The sequence below is a fragment of the Cryptotermes secundus genome, unplaced genomic scaffold (assembly GCF_002891405.2).
Source record: "Cryptotermes secundus unplaced genomic scaffold, Csec_1.0 scaffold423, whole genome shotgun sequence".
NCBI lineage: Eukaryota > Metazoa > Arthropoda > Insecta > Blattodea > Kalotermitidae > Cryptotermes > Cryptotermes secundus.
The window spans coordinates 1,171,484-1,191,138 of NW_019731985.1; the positions used below are offsets into that span (position 1 = coordinate 1,171,484).

At 46.2% G+C, this 19,655-nt stretch overlaps 1 protein-coding gene across 3 annotated transcripts in view; it reads right to left on the bottom strand.

Moving 5' to 3' along the window:
• LOC111867418 (cysteine-rich motor neuron 1 protein) overlaps window positions 1–19,655 on the bottom strand; it is a 234,117-nt gene that overhangs the window by 8,434 nt on the left and 206,028 nt on the right. For 2 of the 3 annotated variants that reach the window (XM_023857262.2, XM_023857265.2), the window contains 9 exons: window positions 9,568–9,810; window positions 8,684–8,920; window positions 7,570–7,764; window positions 6,851–7,063; window positions 6,109–6,225; window positions 5,273–5,527; window positions 4,575–4,646; window positions 1,564–1,722; window positions 46–465 (listed from right to left, as the gene is read on the bottom strand). In XM_023857262.2, coding sequence (XP_023713030.1) covers window positions 46–465; window positions 1,564–1,722; window positions 4,575–4,646; window positions 5,273–5,527; window positions 6,109–6,225; window positions 6,851–7,063; window positions 7,570–7,764; window positions 8,684–8,920; window positions 9,568–9,810 — 1,911 coding nt within the window. The remainder of the gene's footprint in view (window positions 1–45; window positions 466–1,563; window positions 1,723–4,574; window positions 4,647–5,272; window positions 5,528–6,108; window positions 6,226–6,850; window positions 7,064–7,569; window positions 7,765–8,683; window positions 8,921–9,567; window positions 9,811–19,655) is intronic. The other variant, XM_023857264.2, reaches the window with a different exon arrangement.

Here is a 19,655-nt window from a genome sequence, read left to right on the forward strand (position 1 = left end):
CGAGCCTCACAATACCAACATAAAGAAAATAAAACAGACATTTACCCAGACACATGGGGCAGCACTGATGCTTCGCAAGGACCGGCCGGCTGCAGGTAAGGTTTGGGCAGTGATGCTTGAAGCAAGTTACAAGACCGTCCGCACACACACAACTGCGACAGCCACCTTCTATCCAGGCAGTTCCATGTGGACGGTGCACACCACAGGATCTGGCATGTGATGGGTATGGGATCACAGCGGGCTGAGGGCATCTAGCGCAGCACTGCCCACGCTGGTGGGTGGGCTGGGGGCAGGGTGTGGGTGGACAGCGATGTGCCTCGCACAGCACGCGTCCCAGGTGACACATACACTGTGTGCAGCCATCTAGAGGCCATGTCTCCCCTTCTACTCGATACACACCATCCACTGAATGGCACACCATCACTTGCTGTGGTTTCTTGGCCTCATGCTCGGTGCGCCCCTCATCTGTATGAGACAGGAGTGAACATCTAGGTTAGAGTCAATGCAGCACACTTCATAGGTGGAAGCTCACATCAGATGAAAGTAAGGGGTGAGTCGGTATACTTGTTTCATATTTCAGAGATTCTAGGTTCATATTCTGGCTCATAGTCCAGCTATTCTGAGGGAGGTCGTTTGCGGTTTTTCTCAGTCTCTTCACGCAAATACCAGGATAACACCTCAAATTAGGCCATGACAACTTCCTTTGACAGCCTTCCCAATTTGTTATTCAGTAATCATTCCTTCATTTCCTGCTACATACTCTCGTTTAAATTACTGGAAGTATCGTTAAATAGACCACACATGTAAAGATACAAGATGTAAGCAGACTTGCCAAACTTAATGCCTTTACTTTGAATTCCAATTACAGCATTACACAGGACTTACAGACTCTCTCGTATACTTACTGAAGCCTGTACAGAAACAAGTTCCATCTTTTCCCCCTCCTCCCACCACAGAATTGCAGGTCACAGCCACTTCAAGCTGAGTCATGAAGGCCAGGGAAACGCAACAGTAGGCATGGAGTTAGCAGCCCTGAGTGTCCTCATCCCTGCCACCCACGGGACTTACCTCTATGCGCCAAGGTCAACAGCAGTGGGACACATGGGGATAACATGTGTGCAATCTACTAAGTCACGCATATAGCCAATGTATGCGCTGTTTCCAAAAGCAACAAACCGTGCACTGCGCTGCTTGGTCTGGCAGAGTGTAAGAAAACACTGTCATACCTGGATGGGGGGGGGGGACACAGTACCATAGTTGGCTGAGGCACTATCCTGCAAACTGGAAGGTCATGGGTCCGATATCTGATGAGGTCATTTGACTTTTTCAACTTATCTAATCCTTCCAGCCACATAAGGGCCCTGGAGACGACTCAGTCTCTAACAGAAATGAGTACCAGGAAACTTCCTGGGGATAAAGGGTAGCCGGTATGTAAGACTGAAAATCTTACCGCCACCTGTTAGCTCATTGTCTAGATGCATTGTCACAATCCTATGGGGCTTCATGGCCTGTTACAAGGGTAGCTTTACCTTTTCTTTCATCTGGGCTATGAGAGAGCCTCACCTGAGCAGCGTGGACAGCAGTCATGTGACTCATTGAAGAGAGGATGCTTGCAGAGTGGAGCTGGGCATGTGATGAGATTGCACATCTCTGCTCCGCCGTGGCAGTAACACTGCCGACAACCATCAAACCAAGTTTCTCCATTGCTGTGATGCTGTCCACCTGGAAAAAGAGCCACCCCAAAAGTTACACTACTTAAAATGACCACAACCAATCAAACAATACAATAATGTCAGAACAAGAAAAACAGCACTATATATAAGTATGACAGGGATAAGACAAATATACAGGGCTCCAAAATGAAGGCAAAGTGCTAGTACTTAGAGGTGACAGTCCGCTGACACGGGGTAGGAGAAGTATTGGTAGTGGCGGGGAGAGCTCCAGCATGCCGACAAGTGTGGCAGGGAATGCAGTACATGCGTTCTCAGAAGGAAATAACTTCTTACCTCACTGTGCATTGTGTGGCATAGTGATGGTGGTTTAGTCTCGCTGATGTTCACACATCCGACGTTAAGTTTTAAGTGCCGAATGGCAGACTATTATACACTTTTCACTGTTATATACATGAAGAGTTTATTTACATATTACACGGGTCTATTCTAAAGGAGCACCTCCGGCAATGTCCGCATAGATATCATCTCCACATGCCTGTCCTTCCTCGTCACCACCAGATGAATCGGGGCTATCATCAGAACTGTCATCACTATCAACGCCAACATGGAAGATGAACTCCCGTCCTGCGTCCAAAAGGCCTTCCCGTGCCATTAATTGTTGATCAATGTTCCTTGCATTTTGGCACCTACGTTGCCATTCTTCTGCAGTTATGGTAGCCAATTTTTGATCTGCCAGTTTAATGATGTCATCCATCTTAAATGTGGTATTATTTTGAGGAAGCCAATTTTTTATGGTGGCCCATATTAACTCAATCTGGTTGAGTTCTAGGTGATACAGAGGGAATCGTAAAATATTGTGATTGTGTTCTGCAAAGATTCCATCTATTTTATAGGAGAGGTATTTCGGTTTGAGTGGTAGGATCATATTCTATATGTCTGGATTCCGCAATTATGAAAAATCAGTGTTATTGAAGGTAATAGGTGGAAGGTGATATTTTAGCCAGGATATCTTGAAATCTCTTCTTGAATTTGAGTTAAGGGCTCTGTTTAGTTGTATATTATGGTAGGGAGCGTTATCAATGACAAGGACAGAATTTGGGGGAAGGTTAGGAATAAGTCACTCCTTTAACCATTTTTCATAATTGGTGTAGTTCATGTCACTGTGGTTGTCTCCTGTTTTTTGGTGGGATTTGAAGCAGACATAGGCATTAGGGATGAAACCTTGCTCTCCCCCTGCATGGATAACAATGAACCACTGGCCTTTGGACACAGGGGAAAATAATCCCTGGATGGATCCATCACTCTATGCATATGGGGTGGTGTGCGATGAATGAATATAGGTTTCATCCATGTAGATGATTGGGCTGCCCTCTTCCTTATATTCTTTAATTTTCCGCAAATACTGAAGACGTTTGGCTCTGATATTATATCGTTCCACCAGTATCTGCCGATTATTTTTTGTTTTCTTCCGGTTGAACCCCAGTTTCAAAATAATTTTCTTTAATGTGGAGATGCATCTCTGAAAATCTAACGTTTTCTTCAACTTTTCGTGAACTTTTTTTCAGGGTAGGTCTCAGTTTTTTTGACTATGTAGAAGATATTTATTGTTCTTCGCACCACAAACTTGTTAAAGTCGTCCAAAGTTGCTAATGGAGATTTCCTAGGTCTTTCTTTATGGGGTGTTGAAAAGCAAGTGGACGCCCCAGATTCGATATTTTCTGTTTCTCGTATTATTCTTCTGACACTACTTTCCAATACACCTGTTGCCTTTGCTACTTCCACTCCTATGTTCTTCACTGTAATTGTTGGCCCAGCCTTTTTTATATACTTATATACATTACTAACAAGTTCTCTTGATTGTGAGTGCAACACTTTTCCACTCAATTTACTTTGTGTAGGTGGCATGTTAAAGGAGATAAAAAATGTACAAATATAAATAAACAAAAAAGAAAATCAACGAAAAAAAACAATAAAATTAAATATTAGTAGAGTAATTAGAGAATAATATACTCAAATAAGACTCCAAGAGTCAAGTGTGACTCCAAGTCACACTGAATGCAGACGAATGACTGAGCAAAACACCCCTCAACTTTCACGAATGGACCTGCCCATCCACTACGCAGCTTTTCCTGGACTGTCACCTCTGAATACTAGAACATTAATTGAAACATTTTTTTTTTTTTTGTGGATGCAGTATGGAGCACATCAAGATACGTCACAAAGTTCCTAATTCCCACGTGGGCGTGCACTGGTCAAGGACGATGGTCCCATGACCCCCCTCCCCCTGCTCAGAAGACTTTGGGCTGTGCATTTATTCTTTTGCAGAGTTATGGCAGAAACAAAGGGAAAAATTACTGTCTTGTGGGATGTTATGATGCATAATCTGACGAGTGTTTCAGGTTTTGGAGAAATGTACTAACTACATCTTCAGCCCATATGAGTAAGGACAGTACTTCAGAGTCTGTTGGGTGAGGTTCTCAAAGCAGCGAGTGTGAAGAATAGTGTTCTGCAATGTGATGCAGTGTACCACTACTGTGCAGAAGAATGTACTGCCTCAGTCTTTTGGGGGACAGAGCAAGCTAAGTAAGTAACCAGCATGAAATAAGCACTGACAAGACAGCTTAATCTTCAACCCTGATGATGGAGGCAATATATTCCTCCAAAATGTCAGTGAACTTCTAGAGGACCACAGAGAATCACATTCCAGAGGACATCACTTTTTAGTGTAAAGAACATTTGCCTCTTCAAAGGGTCACTGTGGAAGGACAGCCAGTTCCTTCATAATGCTGGCAAACACGTCTTATCCTCCAGTAAGGAAGACAGCAACCTCAAACATCACAACGGTGCCCCAGAGCCATCAGGGACTTCATTCCAGTTTGAGCTGCTGGATACAACACTCACCTGCTGATATGCACGCTGTTTCTGTGATGACATGGTTGTATCTTGTAACGTCAGGGACGTGTTCTGCTGATGCTGTAACAGAAAGTAACAGCACAGTGTAGATGTAAGATGTGCCAGCCTGATGCATCTTAAAAAGATTGATGTTCTGTGAAATTCGCCCAGTCGATATAGTTATGGTCTACTTGCTGGATGTGAAGGGTTCTGTTCCAGGCAGTGCAAGATTTTTCTCCTCTCCAGTGTCCAGACCAGGTCTGGGTCCACCCAGACTCCTATCCAGTGGGTACCAGGGTTGTTTCCCTGGGGATAAAGCGTGAAGTTGACCACCCCACCTCCATCGACTGCCAAGGTTAATAATTGTGGAGCTGAATCTCCATGGCGTGGTTCTTAATTAATTAAATGCAGAAACAACTTTATCTTTTTACCTTTACACGATTTCAAAAAAGTGACACATTTTTAATCACAAAACCATTCATGGCTCTACCTTAAGCAACACCATGGTCACATCCTGCCTCGCAACCACTACACTGGTAACACCAGTAACAGATAATCAACAAATGCAGAGATATGAAGGTGACTCTTTTACACCAGGTTACAAGGAAATTCACACATTACGGACAGACACACACACGCATGGGTGATGTGAGATCACAGCTTCTTCTCAGAAAAGGAAGTGGGTTATTAAAGCAAGCTGTACAGACCTTTACATTTGCAAATTGGACAGCCTCGATCGTTGGTACGCAGCCCATGCACGCAGTTCTTGTTGCAATCCATCAGAGGACGACATTCCTTGCATTTGCAAACTTCGCAGCCTGCTTTGCTGAGCCGGAAACCATGAGAGCAATTCTTGTGACAGCTTGTGAGTGCAGGACAGTCATGTGACACCACACATTCACACAGCTTGTTTCCATGGCTGTCTTGCAGGTAGCCACTTGGACACTCCAGGACACATTCCTCTGGAACCAATCAGAGAACTGCTTCTTTCTTGGGAAGAAGGAACATTTAATTCTAAAGTCATATATAGTGTTACTTATACATGCCTCATTTTCCACAAGCATTCATGGGCAATTACAGAAGGGGGCCACATCTTAGCGAACCCATCATCAGTCACACAGAAACAGCTCCATGGTTTGCTAACATGACACAAATGCTTATGAAATAGGAGCCCTAGAGTCTGAAGGTAGACATCCATGGTAGCTCTCCAAACAAGTCTGTGGCCTGTAATGTTTGACTGATCATCACAACAGCGGTAACAACTAAATATACGGCATTGGCATGGTGACCATGTGATCACTGGACAAGGTTCCCACAGCAGTGACTTACTCTTTAAACCTAAAGATGGAGGCTCCCTCATGATTACATGGTGTCACAGCCCAGAAGGCATGTTACTGTCTGTCTAGTGCAGTCTAAACGCAAAAGTGCAGTGTGCTGGAGAGCTCTACTAATTTTGAAGGACAAATTCCAGAGTTTAGGATATTACTACAAACTTGAGGCCACTAGTGCCAAGAAGGAACTTAGAGATTTATATCGTATTTACCGGCTTGACACTGGCAGGTATAGCAACCATCATCGTCCCTCACGAAGCCATGCACGCATCGCAGAGAACAGTTGCTGAGTGCCGGACAGTGTGGAGGAATTGTCACCACTGATGTCGCTGTAAAGAGGACATTCCCACATGGCCCGATTACAAACTGGCCTCCAGCATAGATTAAGACACACCTGCACATCAGCACAACATATGCTACATGATAAACATAACAGGCATGATCATCATCTTCTGCAGATAAAATATTTCAGAGGGTGGGGGGAGGCTAACTGGGAACTTTAAATATGACCAAAGATGTAAGATTTGAGGCTTTCACGGCGGTGACTATGAAGAAAGCAGTCTTCTGGGATTTGGCACCGTGTATATGTGGTGTTAACCGACGTTTCGGCTTTTACCGGTTCTCACGGTCTCTTTGCTTGCAGATTTCTTATATATTTTTTCTTCTACCCTGAAGATGGAGGCGATACGTTCCTCCGAAACGTTGGTTAACACCACATATACACGGTGCCAAATCCCAGAAGACTGCTTTCTTCATGACCAAAGATGTCAGAATCTAGACATGTGATGTGACATGGACACGGAGATGCACACAGACTGTGTAAGTGGTAACCAACCAACCAGCAATGTCCTGCCCATCATACCCTCCTTCATTTGCTTGTCCGAATAATGTCTGATGGAGAGTATCCCTGTCACCCTTCCCCCTTCAGCCTAACAGAATTTAAACAAGCCTTACCATCACAAAGAGGACAGCACTCATCAGGGACATAGCGTGCATGATCACACCTTAACACGCACATGTGCGCCTGGCACTTCTTCATGCCTGTGATGCATGTGCAAGTCGTGCAGGGGTCCTCCTGCCACTCGCCACCATCCTGATACAGCTTTCCTGTGGATGACACACAACCACCAGACTGCAGTAGGGTGTTCTCAGCCACTGGATCGGCTTCTGAAAGCATATCCAAGGGAGTATATTGCCTGTGGTTAATTTACTGATGCTACCAGTAGCTAAGGTGTAGAGTGTCTTACATATGACAAGGTAATTAATGAATTACAAACTGGAAAACTTGCCGAAGGAAGTGTCCACCTGAGGTATTATCCCAGTATCAGCTTGGAGGAACTGAGGAAAACCCAGCACACACATTTCATGCCAAAACCCCTACATACGACTGTCTCCATGACTGCAACTGACAAGGTCACAGCTGACAAGGGGCCACCTATGTGCTGAGCTTCAAATATTTATTCATACCTAAAACGGAGGACAGTGAAGTCCTACGCATCAGTAATTGTGATTAGGGTAACAAAGTCACCTGTTTACAGTGTTTAAATGTGATATTTGCAATCCACAATGAAGAATGATCCCTCATTTGGAGCAGTCATTAATGCTTTGCAGTGTCAATACTGTTTCAGATGTTAAGGTAGAGAGTTGCCCTTCAAATGAAGTATTGCACTCACCAACACACACAGGGCAGCACTTGCCCTGTGGAACCCGAGTCACTCGGCAAGACGCTGGCAGCTCAGGACACTGCAGAGGCCTCTCAGCACAGAAGCTGAGCCCATTGTTACAGCTGCACTGTGTGCACTCATTCTTCCACCAAACTGAACCGTTCTTCCACATGACTCCATCCAGCATGCATGTGTCATTCAGCTCTGCAACCATTGCATAATACAACTTGCAACTTTCACCCTTTCTCTCTCTCTCTCTCCCGATCATCTCCCGGAAAACTTACGAGTAAAGATGTGTGAAAGTGTGTATCTGTATGCCTGTAAGTTGACTTATCCCAGCCTAACTGAACTAACCTCAGTCTAAACTAATGCTGCCAACATATCAATGTTTCAACTAACACTACCACCTTACCAAGACCACAACAGCCAGACGTTTATTGTCAAAACATGGTGATGTGCTCCACCCACAGGATCACAGGGAGCCCAAACACCCAGCACAGGACAAGATCCTGAACAAGTCTGAACCATCTGACAATCAGTCCATAGGCCCAGACTTCTCTGCAAATTCTATGAACCTCTGTGTTCAGCAGAGCAGAGATCCTCAGTCTGAAACCTGCTGAATTGGAACCTACCATACGGACAAGTTGTCGATTACTTACTTAACCCTCTCCACGCTGGTTTTCAATTAATAAATATCACATTACACACATGCATAATGAATATCTGTGGGGTCATAAGAGACAAGTGGATTTGGATGTCACGATACGTTTCTGCCGCCAAAATAATTCACAGCTGAGCTTTTAACTGGGATATTCATGTTCAACAACTGTACTGCAAAGCACAGCGCTACACACCGGAACAACTGTCAGAATGAGAGCCATAAAGAGATGGAAGAAGCACTAATATTTACACAAACTGTTTTAATGTAAAGGAGAGGTAAGGAGGGGGACAGGAAAGCTGTAGAAATAAAATGGCAGAAGGGGGATAAGGGATGAAGGCACGAAAGACACTACTTGCCCTTGGCTGACCCTCTCCATGTACGTACATGTATATAGTGCTGAAGTTTGATGGGCCTACACAACGTAACCCTGAAGACACAGTCTGCTTAATTTCTACTGCTTACCATGCTCCATGCACTTGTAAAGTGGACAGCAGGTGCCTGGCCTTTGGGTGCCCTGACGTACCACTATGGCATGCTCGCCATCAACACAGTCTGGCTCTGGGCATGGCCCTGGAAGACATTCACAGCCCTGCGGGTGGGAGCAGCAGTCCCCAGGGGCACGGTGATTCGGCAGACGGTAGCTATCAGAGGGGCAGTCGACCCCTTCCTCCGGACACCTGACATCACTGCAATTTTTATCTGAAACAAAATACCAACTACAAAGTCATGGGTTCTGTGCTATTTCATACTTTAAAGAATGGTGGTAACCGTGTTGCACCCGCATTAACATTACAAAACACTACATTCTGCCCACACACAATGGCCTTATGTCTTCTGTATGATTCTCACAATAAACGGTGACTGTTTCCTCAAACAGCACTAACCGGCTGAGCACTGTCTTGGAGACAGGGTCAATGCTTATTTTATTTAACTTGGTTACCTGGAATAACAACATGTAGTAAGTGGCACTGCCTCTTTTGGAATGGACTGACTACAGATACCTACCCCAATGTCATCCTCTGCTCCTACTTGTAACATACAACTACCGATGGTCAGGACAGGAAATTCGTTGTTCTGTTCTACTTTGTAAACTAGGAAAGTTTTGTGTGCATATGTTGTCATTAGTTTTGACAAGAATTCAGTGTCATTTTATACAGGGGTTTGATCCAATGGCACTTTCCTACGAACTGTTTATATAGACTCGAGTACAGAACTTACGGGGTTTCCTGTAGTTACACAAAACTCGTTTTTAATAATTTGAGGTTGGCCCTGTTAGCATGGTATGGTATGGTATGGTATGGCATTGCATTTTCCACTCCAACAATTTTGAAACTGTAACACGTTACCTTTGGGCAGCACGCACTCGTACACGTCACAGCAATCTCCGGGAAGCTTCGTGCCTGTCCGTCGCAGTTCACGGGTAGAGCCGAAGCGGCAAACGGGCTGTCTGCAGCGCGCAGGCGCGCACTCGCACGGGCTCCCGGCCACGCTCGGGTCGCTGGGAACGGAGTCTGGCGGGCATGCCGCCTCATCGGTAGTGAGGAGCTCGCCGCAAAGGGTAGCTGTGCCATTGCACTTCGCACCGGGATCTGTAAAACATTTTGCCACAGTCAGCTGGAAAGTTTTCGGAACACAAAAGGTTCATCACCGTAATCACAACATCCCGACAATGGGCTCTACTCCGAATCAAATCCAGTCCACACAGCGAAGGTTAACTCCCACCTATACTCCACTTACGGCTCAGACCAAATACGCACGTGTCCTATGCGTACTACAAGTATTTGTCCATCACATCTTCATTCAATCAATCGCCTAATAATAACGCGAAAGGCGATAAAGCTCCCTGATTATGTAATTAACTCCAGTTCTCAACGCTCACATCGGGCGCTTCCTCTAAATCACACCTCTTCCACTTTTCGTCAGACGGCACGACGCAATTTCACGTCACGAGCCCTGACGGGATATGCAATGTGGAAGTTTATATGCAGAGTGGCCAGCCGTAAATCTAATGTTACCTTTCGGTTTCTGCATACATCTTGTGGTTTCATGTTCATTCTCTGCCCGTACAAACCAACCGCTACTGGTCGAGGTTGGCACTTTCTAAGCGACTCAACTGAGTAGGCGTCTCCCCCTCACCTGAGGACGGAAACAGATCCAGTTTTCGAAACGTTGTTTTCTACTTTCTAGAATACCGGACGATGGTTAAAGTCCAAAGACCCAGTAATTCCAACCGTGTTTCTGCTCATAAAAAACATCCAACCCATGGAAATGTCCACCATCACCGTTCAATCGGAAATCACTTCCGACATTTTGCACACGCCTAAAACCTTGAGTTGAATGAATGTATAAGGGGGTGAGCCTTCTTGGCTTTGCACCGCGACCTACAGTGATCTATTGTGCTTCCCATTTTTATTATCCCCCTCAGCAATTCTGCGCTTCGAATGAAGCGTTGTCTTCTTGACACCTAAAACCTGGAGTTACTGTGGAACGGAATTCGTGAGGGAACTCACTTCGGGTTTAACACAAACAATGATCAGCATTGCTCAAGAGCCGTTTATTTCGCAATGTCACGGGTTTATACATGTATTCTGTACAACATTCAGTGCAATGAAACTTTTATACTTTAATTTGGTTATGCTTCAGAGCCGTTTATTTCGCAATGTCATGGGTTTATACATGTATTCTGTACAACATTCAGTGCAATGAAACTTCTATATTTTAATTTGGTTATGCTTCATATGCCAATATTTCTTTTAATAAACCCATGAAGTTCGATTGGAGGTTTACAAAATTACGGGCCTCCTCGGTTCCATCAGCATTTGGATACACGCAGAAAGCATGCGATTAACGAGAATCGAACCCAGAACTGCTTGGAATGAAACTGCTCTAGAATTACACCACCTTCACTGGGAGTGATGGTAAGGAAATTTCTCACGTGTCAGTTCAAGATATTATCTGCCTGAGGGCGCGGTTGAAACACGGCCCCTAAGGCGGGACTGTATTGCAAAGAAAGGCGTCTGTATCCACGACTGAAACTCACAAGCAGCGAATGACCCCAAAAGCCTCGTGATTTCCCATGAGCTTTCTACAAAAATTGCACTTGAAAGAGTTGTGGGGGGGGGGGGTCCCTCTCACTTCTCCGTTTCTCATTACGCCAGCCTGCAACAAAGAAACATCAACGCACAAAGAATTCATCTTCGTAGTCCCGAGCGGAACACAAGCCGAAAAACATTTAAGGGGGAGGGGGAAAGCCCCGTGCAGAAGAACAAAGACAACGGGGCCCCAATACTATTACTACCCTTGCCGTAACAACCACAGCTGGATATTTAAAACTGCAAATACTTGATAAAAATTAAGCTAAAAACGAAATAAAATCAACGTCTGCTGTAAATACAGATCGCACGCAGTCGTGCCGCCGTGCTGTGCCCCGTCGGGGCCTCCAACCGTTTCCAGGGGTCTGCATAAGAAAGAGACAACCTGACACTATTTCGCTTTAAACTTTTTTTTTCCTGCGTACTGAGCTGCAAACAGAACGAAACGGGACGGTGAAAGACATGAAGGTCACGCAAGACACCGAGCTCTCGAACCAAGAAAGGAGGAAACAGGAACGATTTCGCAGTTTCTACTGGGTCTGAGAGTCTCCAAATCGCTGTGCGCTTGGCGCTAGCTTCCACACCCTACAAGCAATTGCTGCTGCGGGCGTGGGATACCAGGGATGGAAGTGACATAATCGCCGCAGACAGTGGATTCTGTAGTGGAGATTCGAACAGTACATACTCGGAAGCAGCGCGAGCTAGGCGTTGCCAGCACGTACTCAACACTTTCGGGCCAAGTTGGGAGCTGTTTCAGATAAACTGATACACAGCGTGAACTGCACGGGAGTAAGACAAGAGCAAACAGAACCAGTGAGGGTAACTTTCATCGCGCCCGTGCGCTATAAATGAATGCAAATTCGGTTTCCAAGTCGCCAGTCGTTTTAATCCCAACTGGACGCCGCGTTATGCTGCTCTGCACTCCCACCGTGAGGCCAAACCTTGATCTGCATCTCAGCGCGACGCCTTTACGGATGAACTGCTGTGAACAGCTCGGGCCACGCGGAGTTCGATGCTAGGATGAAGAACAGAGGTCTTGGTCTGAGGTACTAGCCCCAGAATTCTTCTGGAGCGATCTAGTAAGACCACGGAAAGTCCTCAGGATATTTTGGGCCCGAGGGGGGGCTGTCCTCCTACCCACTGGCCCGCGGAGTCTGTCCTTCCATACTGTGTAACAGGTATCGCGTCTATTTCGGGCCGTGCTTGTCAACCGATGTTCCGCCAACCGCAGACGGCCCGTCTCTAGATGCCTATAACTACTTAGACTGAAAACAAGAAGTTATGGGAAGAACTAATCGGCTACTTTCCATTGATACGACAAGGGCCACATAGAGAACGACGCCGCCAACAATTTTACTGCTACGGGTGTATTCGTTGCCTAGCAACGATAGGAGGGAGACACACACGGACTGATGGGGGGATGTATGAAGTACGCAGCTGAGATGGGCTCATGAAGACAGGTGAAGGCACACAGCATGGTGATGGCATCAGCCTGGAACCACAGTCGCTACAATCTCAAAGTTGCGGGCAGGTATAATCTCGCTCGCTGCCATTACGGCTCTCTCGCATGACTTAAGCCAACACGTGGTATATAACGGCCTGGCTCGAATATGACGCGTCCATTTACCGTCGCAAACAAAACACGTTCGAACGCGTCGTTTCCTCAGGAAACCAAACGCCGACCGGAGGACAAGTGGGCGTTCGTCTTAAACACCGGAGAATGTACAAGACAGGGGAGAGCCTGCGGTTACTTGCACGCGACCGTCTTGTCACTGTATCCAGCCGCGCCTGTGTAAATCGGGGAGTGCCTGTTTGTGTGACATTTCGCAAAGTCGCGGCCCTTATCGGCAGAGGAGGCGCCTGACAACACTGATGGAGTCTGCTGCAGGGGCACAGAGACCGCGTCCAGGCTAACAGCGCACGTCACACATTGGCTGAATTCCTTTTGCTACGAATATCTCGGCACGCTCAAAACGCGATACATTTCAATTATACGCATTTTTAGTAAGGATGGAAACGGAATGTAGCACGCACGGGGAGAAAGCTGCATAGCAAGGACCTACATGGTATGAACTGGATTCATCTGGCTCAGGATAGGAACCAATGGAAGGCTCCTGTGAACACGGTAATGAATCTTCGGCTTCCATCAAATGTTGAGGAGAATTCTTGAGTGGCTAAGCGACTGGCGGCTTCTCAAGAAAGCTCCGTGTAGTCGGTTAGTTTTAGGAGAGATCCATGTGTTTGTCACTGATTAGAAATGTGCTGAATTATTTCGTGTGGCCAAGAGAAACGTTTCATTAATTGGCTTTCCTGTAGGAAAGCTATACTGAAACACGTGTGAAATGCATATTAATTCAGTGTGTAACTGAGTACAAAGAACGGCGTTTTGGCCCCTCGACCCCAAATGGGGTTACGGACTTTATGTGAAGATTCATATTCAGACACGAGTCCTTGCTTCGATACCACCGCTGGCTACGCAACATCGCCTGAAAGGCGAACTGTTTAATATGTAGGCATCCTCCCTGGCGCAAGAAGCCGAGTGTGCGGCCGGGAATGAAACGCCACAACAATCACGTCACACGCTACAATATACTTCAGCACATGTTACAAGATCGTAAAGCGGGACCAAAGACAGAATGAGGCGGCCGTCCATTTTGTGGATGAATAAGACGGCGCCGTGCGTCACAGCCGGTGCACAATGGCGGCCGCCAATTTCTCCGTCTCCAATATATACTTACAGCAGCACACCGCAAATTGCGCATAAATAAAAAAGGGGGGGGATCTAGGAAGATACTACGAAGGCGAAGCTTCTGTGATGGCGGACAATAAAAGTGGTACAGAACAACAATATAACTTTCTCGCTCCAAACAATGATCTTATAAAGAAAATGACGCCATGTGCTTAGAAACGGTTGTCATGTTACCACAGCAACTCCGCGCTATGAAAAATATAAGGCCCAATATACACACACACACACACACGCCGATGTTGGGGGGAGCATATTGTACGGACTTCCCTCGCAGCAAGTGTCGAGAGCCTGCCGGTAGGGGGTGGAGGAAGCGGGTGGGCGGGGGCGCATTTCTGTCGAACTTTACGGCCCATGCGGAAATGCTATCACGTGACTTCACACATATAAGTACCTGGTCTTCGCCAGGGATACGGTTCCTTGCCTCGTCAATATCACAACATATACATACAGTAAGGTAAGAGGTAAAGTCGTCCCCGGGCCGGTCACGGTAGCCGAGCGCTCGCTTGGAAACCGGGATCGTAGGTTCGAATACCACTCATGGCATGGATGTTTAGTTTGTGTGTTTGTGTGTGTGTGTGTGCGTTTTCTGTGTTTGTATACAGGTAGAGGCCTTGCGACGAGCTGATCACCCGCTCAAGGAGTCCTACCGAATATATGAGATCTAGAAAAACCGAAGTGAACGGAGAAGTTCATGGAGGTAGACCTAGGCTCACTGGGGCTGTAGTGCCAAGAAAAAAAAGTCGTCCTGTGCTTAACTAATTAAGCACTACGCCATGAAGACGTATGGAGAAGTGGATGTATAGATCCACATTTTCTTGACCTTGGCACTAGTTTGATGTGGTCAGTCTCACGCACCGGCCGCTTTATCCCCGGAAAGAGCCCCCGGTACCCATTGTATAGGAGGTTGAGTGGACCCCAGAGCCGGTCTGAAAGACGTGGAGAAGTGAAAATATTTGACCCTATCGGGACTCTAACTCCGACCTTTCGGTCGTCCAGCCCGTAGCCAGTCGCCATACCAACTACGCTATCTCTGCTCCTACAAACAGTAGCTAAAGTTTTAAAAAGACTCAGATTAAGAAATTAATCACAGAACAATAAATATTGGCAATGGCTCCTTGAGATTTTCTTCAAAGTTTCGTTTGGGCATTTTACTTGGGCCAACATTTCTGCACAGAGCGGTGAGCCTTCCCATGACCCCCGAATGACATTCAGGCCACCGGCGTTCTTAACACACTTGTAGCCATTCTGAACTTGAAAAAATTGGTAACTAACCGAACGGAGCTGAGCCCTTCTCGTGAAGCCGCCACATGCATTCAGCTGGTGCGACAAGCATGTTTGTGAACCAGAAAGAAAAAAAAGGGGGGGATATTTAAGATATCAAAATATATTTATTGGCCCGAAAATTCGTATTGCAATCAAGAGACGGCCACTGGAAACTGCCCCTCTAAATTCTGTCGATCTCATCCTCGATAAACTTAGAAGAAGAAGAAGAAGAAGAAGAAAGAAAGAAAGAAAGAAAGAAAGAAAGAAAGAAAGAAAGAAAGAAAGAAAAAAGGGACTTCAACGAGGATTCGAACAGCACCTCAGCTCCGTCTACGAGTCGACTGTGTAGAACACATGGGAGTCTCGACGCATCGTGACCCCACGGGCCTCCACGGCCTGTTATAGGGACAGCTTTCCTTTTCCTTACCCAAATTCCTTCAAATATGCTGGTGCAGGAAACAGCTAACTGCCATATACAGCAACTGCATCGCAGTTATTTTGTGTGTGTGGGGGGGGGGGAGATAAATCAGAGCCATCTCTTGACAAAAACAGGTGCTTAAAACATGACCTCAGTATGCCACATTCTGCTGTCCATACAAGCGGGAGTTCATAATAGGACCCGCGGCCTGAAATTTGCATCATTACAGTATCAGCATTATACTAAAAGCCTTTGGAAATTCAACGCGAAGACTCTATCCGTTTAGTATATACTTTTATCGCCCTTAATTTCCCCCTCCTTTCCTCACTCTCCTTTACGTCAAAAGACGTTACGTTATTGGAGCGGTTTCGAGGTCTTCGTGTCCTTTGCGAGAGCCAAAGCTACAAACCTACATAGATAGGTAGAAGTTCCCCATCTGCAGAGGCAAATTTACATAGCACTGGGTCCAATCTGTGTCCCGCAAAAGTGGGACCTACGTACGAGTTCACACGACCAGTGTCTTCGCGTGGTCGCCATTCGCAGAAAACAAAACATGTTTTATATAAACTACACTCCAGGAACTTACAAGACCACCTAAATAAAATTCAACACTGGCTGAAAAAGTGGCGTATGAAGGCAAATGAAAATAAGTCTACGAATGTAACGTTTACCATGAAACGCACTACCTGTCCTCCAGTAACGTTAAATCACTCTCAGATACCACAAGCAGAAGACGCCAAATACCTTGGTATACACCTGGATAAACGACTGACATGGCAAAAACACATTCACACCAAAAGAAAACAACTCGGAATAAAATTCCGACAGATGTATTGGATGCTGGGAAGGCAGTCGGAGCTATCGACAGAAAACAAGATCTTACTGTACAAAACCATGCTCAAACCGATATGGACGTACGGGATACCATTATGGGGATCAGCCAGTAACTCAAACATAGAAATTCTCCAACGATTTCAAAGCAAAGTATTACGAATAATAGTTAACGCACCGTGGTATGTGCCGAACACGGTACTACACAAGGACCTAGATGTACCAACAGTACGAGAGGAAATAAAAAAAAAACAGCAAAAAGTATAAAATCAGACTCCAGGCCCATCCGAACGACTTGGCACAAAAACTGCTCGACGACGAAGGAGAAATCAGGAGGTTAAACAGATTTAAACCATCAGATTTACCCACCAGATTTGAATAATTCAACACTTAACTGCATATCACTAAGCAGTTAAAATAAGTATTGAGCATGTTCATTGGAACATGCTCACCACGACAAGTTCTCTTTCCTTTTCTATATGTAAACCACAAAATGTACTTATTATCCACACTTAATGGATAGATTGTATAATTATTGGAGTTAAAAAAAAATATATATAAACTACACAGGGATGGATGTATATGGCTTATTCTGGCGTCTCCAGATAATGGGACCCCGTCACGACGGCCGCCCAGAACATGCGCCCATAACAAAGACGCAGAATTAACTGCAGTGCCAAGGTCATATTCAATCGAAAAAGTACAATTAACGAGTACTTCAAGGTTATAATTAAGGCTGGGGGGGGTCAGATTTCAGTAACGCGAAAAGAGCAAACTGGACTTAACATCGGATCTCCCATACACAAAGACTTCACTTTACACATAAAAATATAACATTAAAAAGTTGCATATTTTCAAATATCTTACGCCACATAAAGGGGTAACAGCGTCACTTGCATGTCACAAAATTGCGCTTGCCGCCATTTTGGGATTACTGACAATTAGGAAGGCTGAAGTAGCACGTCTATAGCTCGGAACGGGAACCAGATGTGTGTGGGTTCAACTGCGTGAGCAGTTGACCAGTCAGGGGCGCGTGACAGACCAAAGTGCCCTGACATCCAACCGGGAGTGAGACCACACAGATGAATTCTGCGAAAGGGGCAAAACCATGGATAAGGGAGACAGGGTAAGAAACAAAGGCAAAACAGGGGGAAGGGGCAGTGAAAGATTATGAATACATGGCGATGCTAGTAGATCAGACTACACGCACGGTAAAGAGGTAGCAGTGCGTAATTCTGGTGTGGGAGATGCGTCACAGCCACGTGGCGATAGGCATTACGTCTGCTTTATCAATAGGAACAAGTGCTACGTCAAACAAACAAACAAACAAACAAACAAACAAACTGAAGAATCCGTGGCAATGTACGAGCAAGTCAAGCTGTATTAACCCCGCGGTCACTCGGTGACAGCTGGCACGACCGACGTCATTACAGCCTGCACGAAAAGCGACGTTACGGAACCATACGAGGGGGAGACTCATGCTGACAGGCCGAACGAGTGCGACACAGGATCCTGCACAATGCCCGGGCTTGAGGGCCTTCGGGCCACTACAAAGTATTAAGGGGGCAGCGAATGGATCATCCCTCTTACTGGCAACTGGATCTGATCGGTTTACTGCTCCTCACAGCACCCGGCGCTCATTTCGACGCCTCCTTTGCGGTGGGGGAGGCAGCACAACGCTGCATTGGGGACACCGTATCGACTGCTTGCAATACACAGCATCGGATGACAAGTTGAGACGACGGCGAAGAATTTGGAAGGCGGCCTGATTTCAGAGAGCCTGAGGAAAACCACAAGAAAACGAACGGGGCTCAACGGGCGATGTCTAGCGTGTGTTCCGTAATGTTACACGCCTAACAGGTATAAGGAAACATGATGACTGGATTTAACTGATTCAGGTCAGAGAACACGGCAGTGAAACTTCCGAGTTTCGTCGAAGTGGCGAACTGTAACCTGACCCTTACGGACTTCACGACTTGTCTGGGGCGGACGGACACACCGATACGAAGTGTGGGGACAGGAAATCGGGGCTGTGGCCACGCGTCACGAACGGACAGCAGCGGGACTTTCAGCTTCCTGACCAGCAGACAACGAAACGTTCATCACCGAAATTACAAAAGGGCCTTTCCCTTAGCACACGACAGTGAGCCAACAATGGGGTCCTATCGAGTCCAACTCGACACCCTGCAGATCTCTCCAAATGGCTTCTCGATCGAAGTAAACGAGACTTTGGGGCAGAGACTACTGCGCACAATGGCGTCAGTATTATATGTGCGCAGGTTGGAACTGTGACCTCCAGAACACAATCGTCCACTTGTGCTGGGCGAGTTCGGCTGCCAAACGTGAAGAATAAACAAAAGTAGTTACACAACGGCCCCTTTGTTAAGGCTAGCACGATCACTCTGACGCCCGAGATTCGTGTAAACAATATATTAGAATCCAGTTCGCACCTCACAGGAAACACACAGCGCCTCGACGGACGTTTGCGGAGGCGACTAAGGACACAGCTGTGTTCTTCTGGAAGTGACGTCTGTAGCCCGGTGGAAGTTCACCAACGTTTCGGAGGACCGTACAGCTTCGATCTTCAGGATCGAAGCACAAACCAAGCAACCAATATGTAGCTGCGATCACAGGGCCTGATTGCTCGAATTGCTCTTCAAATGCTGAAGGTGGAGGCAGAACGTTCCTCCTAACGGACTACAGGGCGTCACACCCAGGGGTTAAACCTATTAATGCTATTGAGAACAGTCGTTTGTTTGTTGTGAGAACCGCATGGAACACAAATAAAATGTGCATGTGCAGAATGCACACATCCTTTTTAAACGTTAAGGCAGGTGGTATATATAGTTACCGCTGTGGTTTAAAGCAGCTTAAGCTGAGGGGTGCCACAGCATGGGGAGGCAATTCACACAATATTGCAAAATAATGAATTCTAAAGAAATCCGCTGCAGACGACCACGGGAAGCGTTAGGGTGGCGGCGTGGGGAGGGGTAAACCGCAAAGAGAAATGAGGTGCGGGGGGGGGGCACGTAATGTGAAAATAAAAAACGCAGAATCTAAAACGCACTCACACTACGTCAC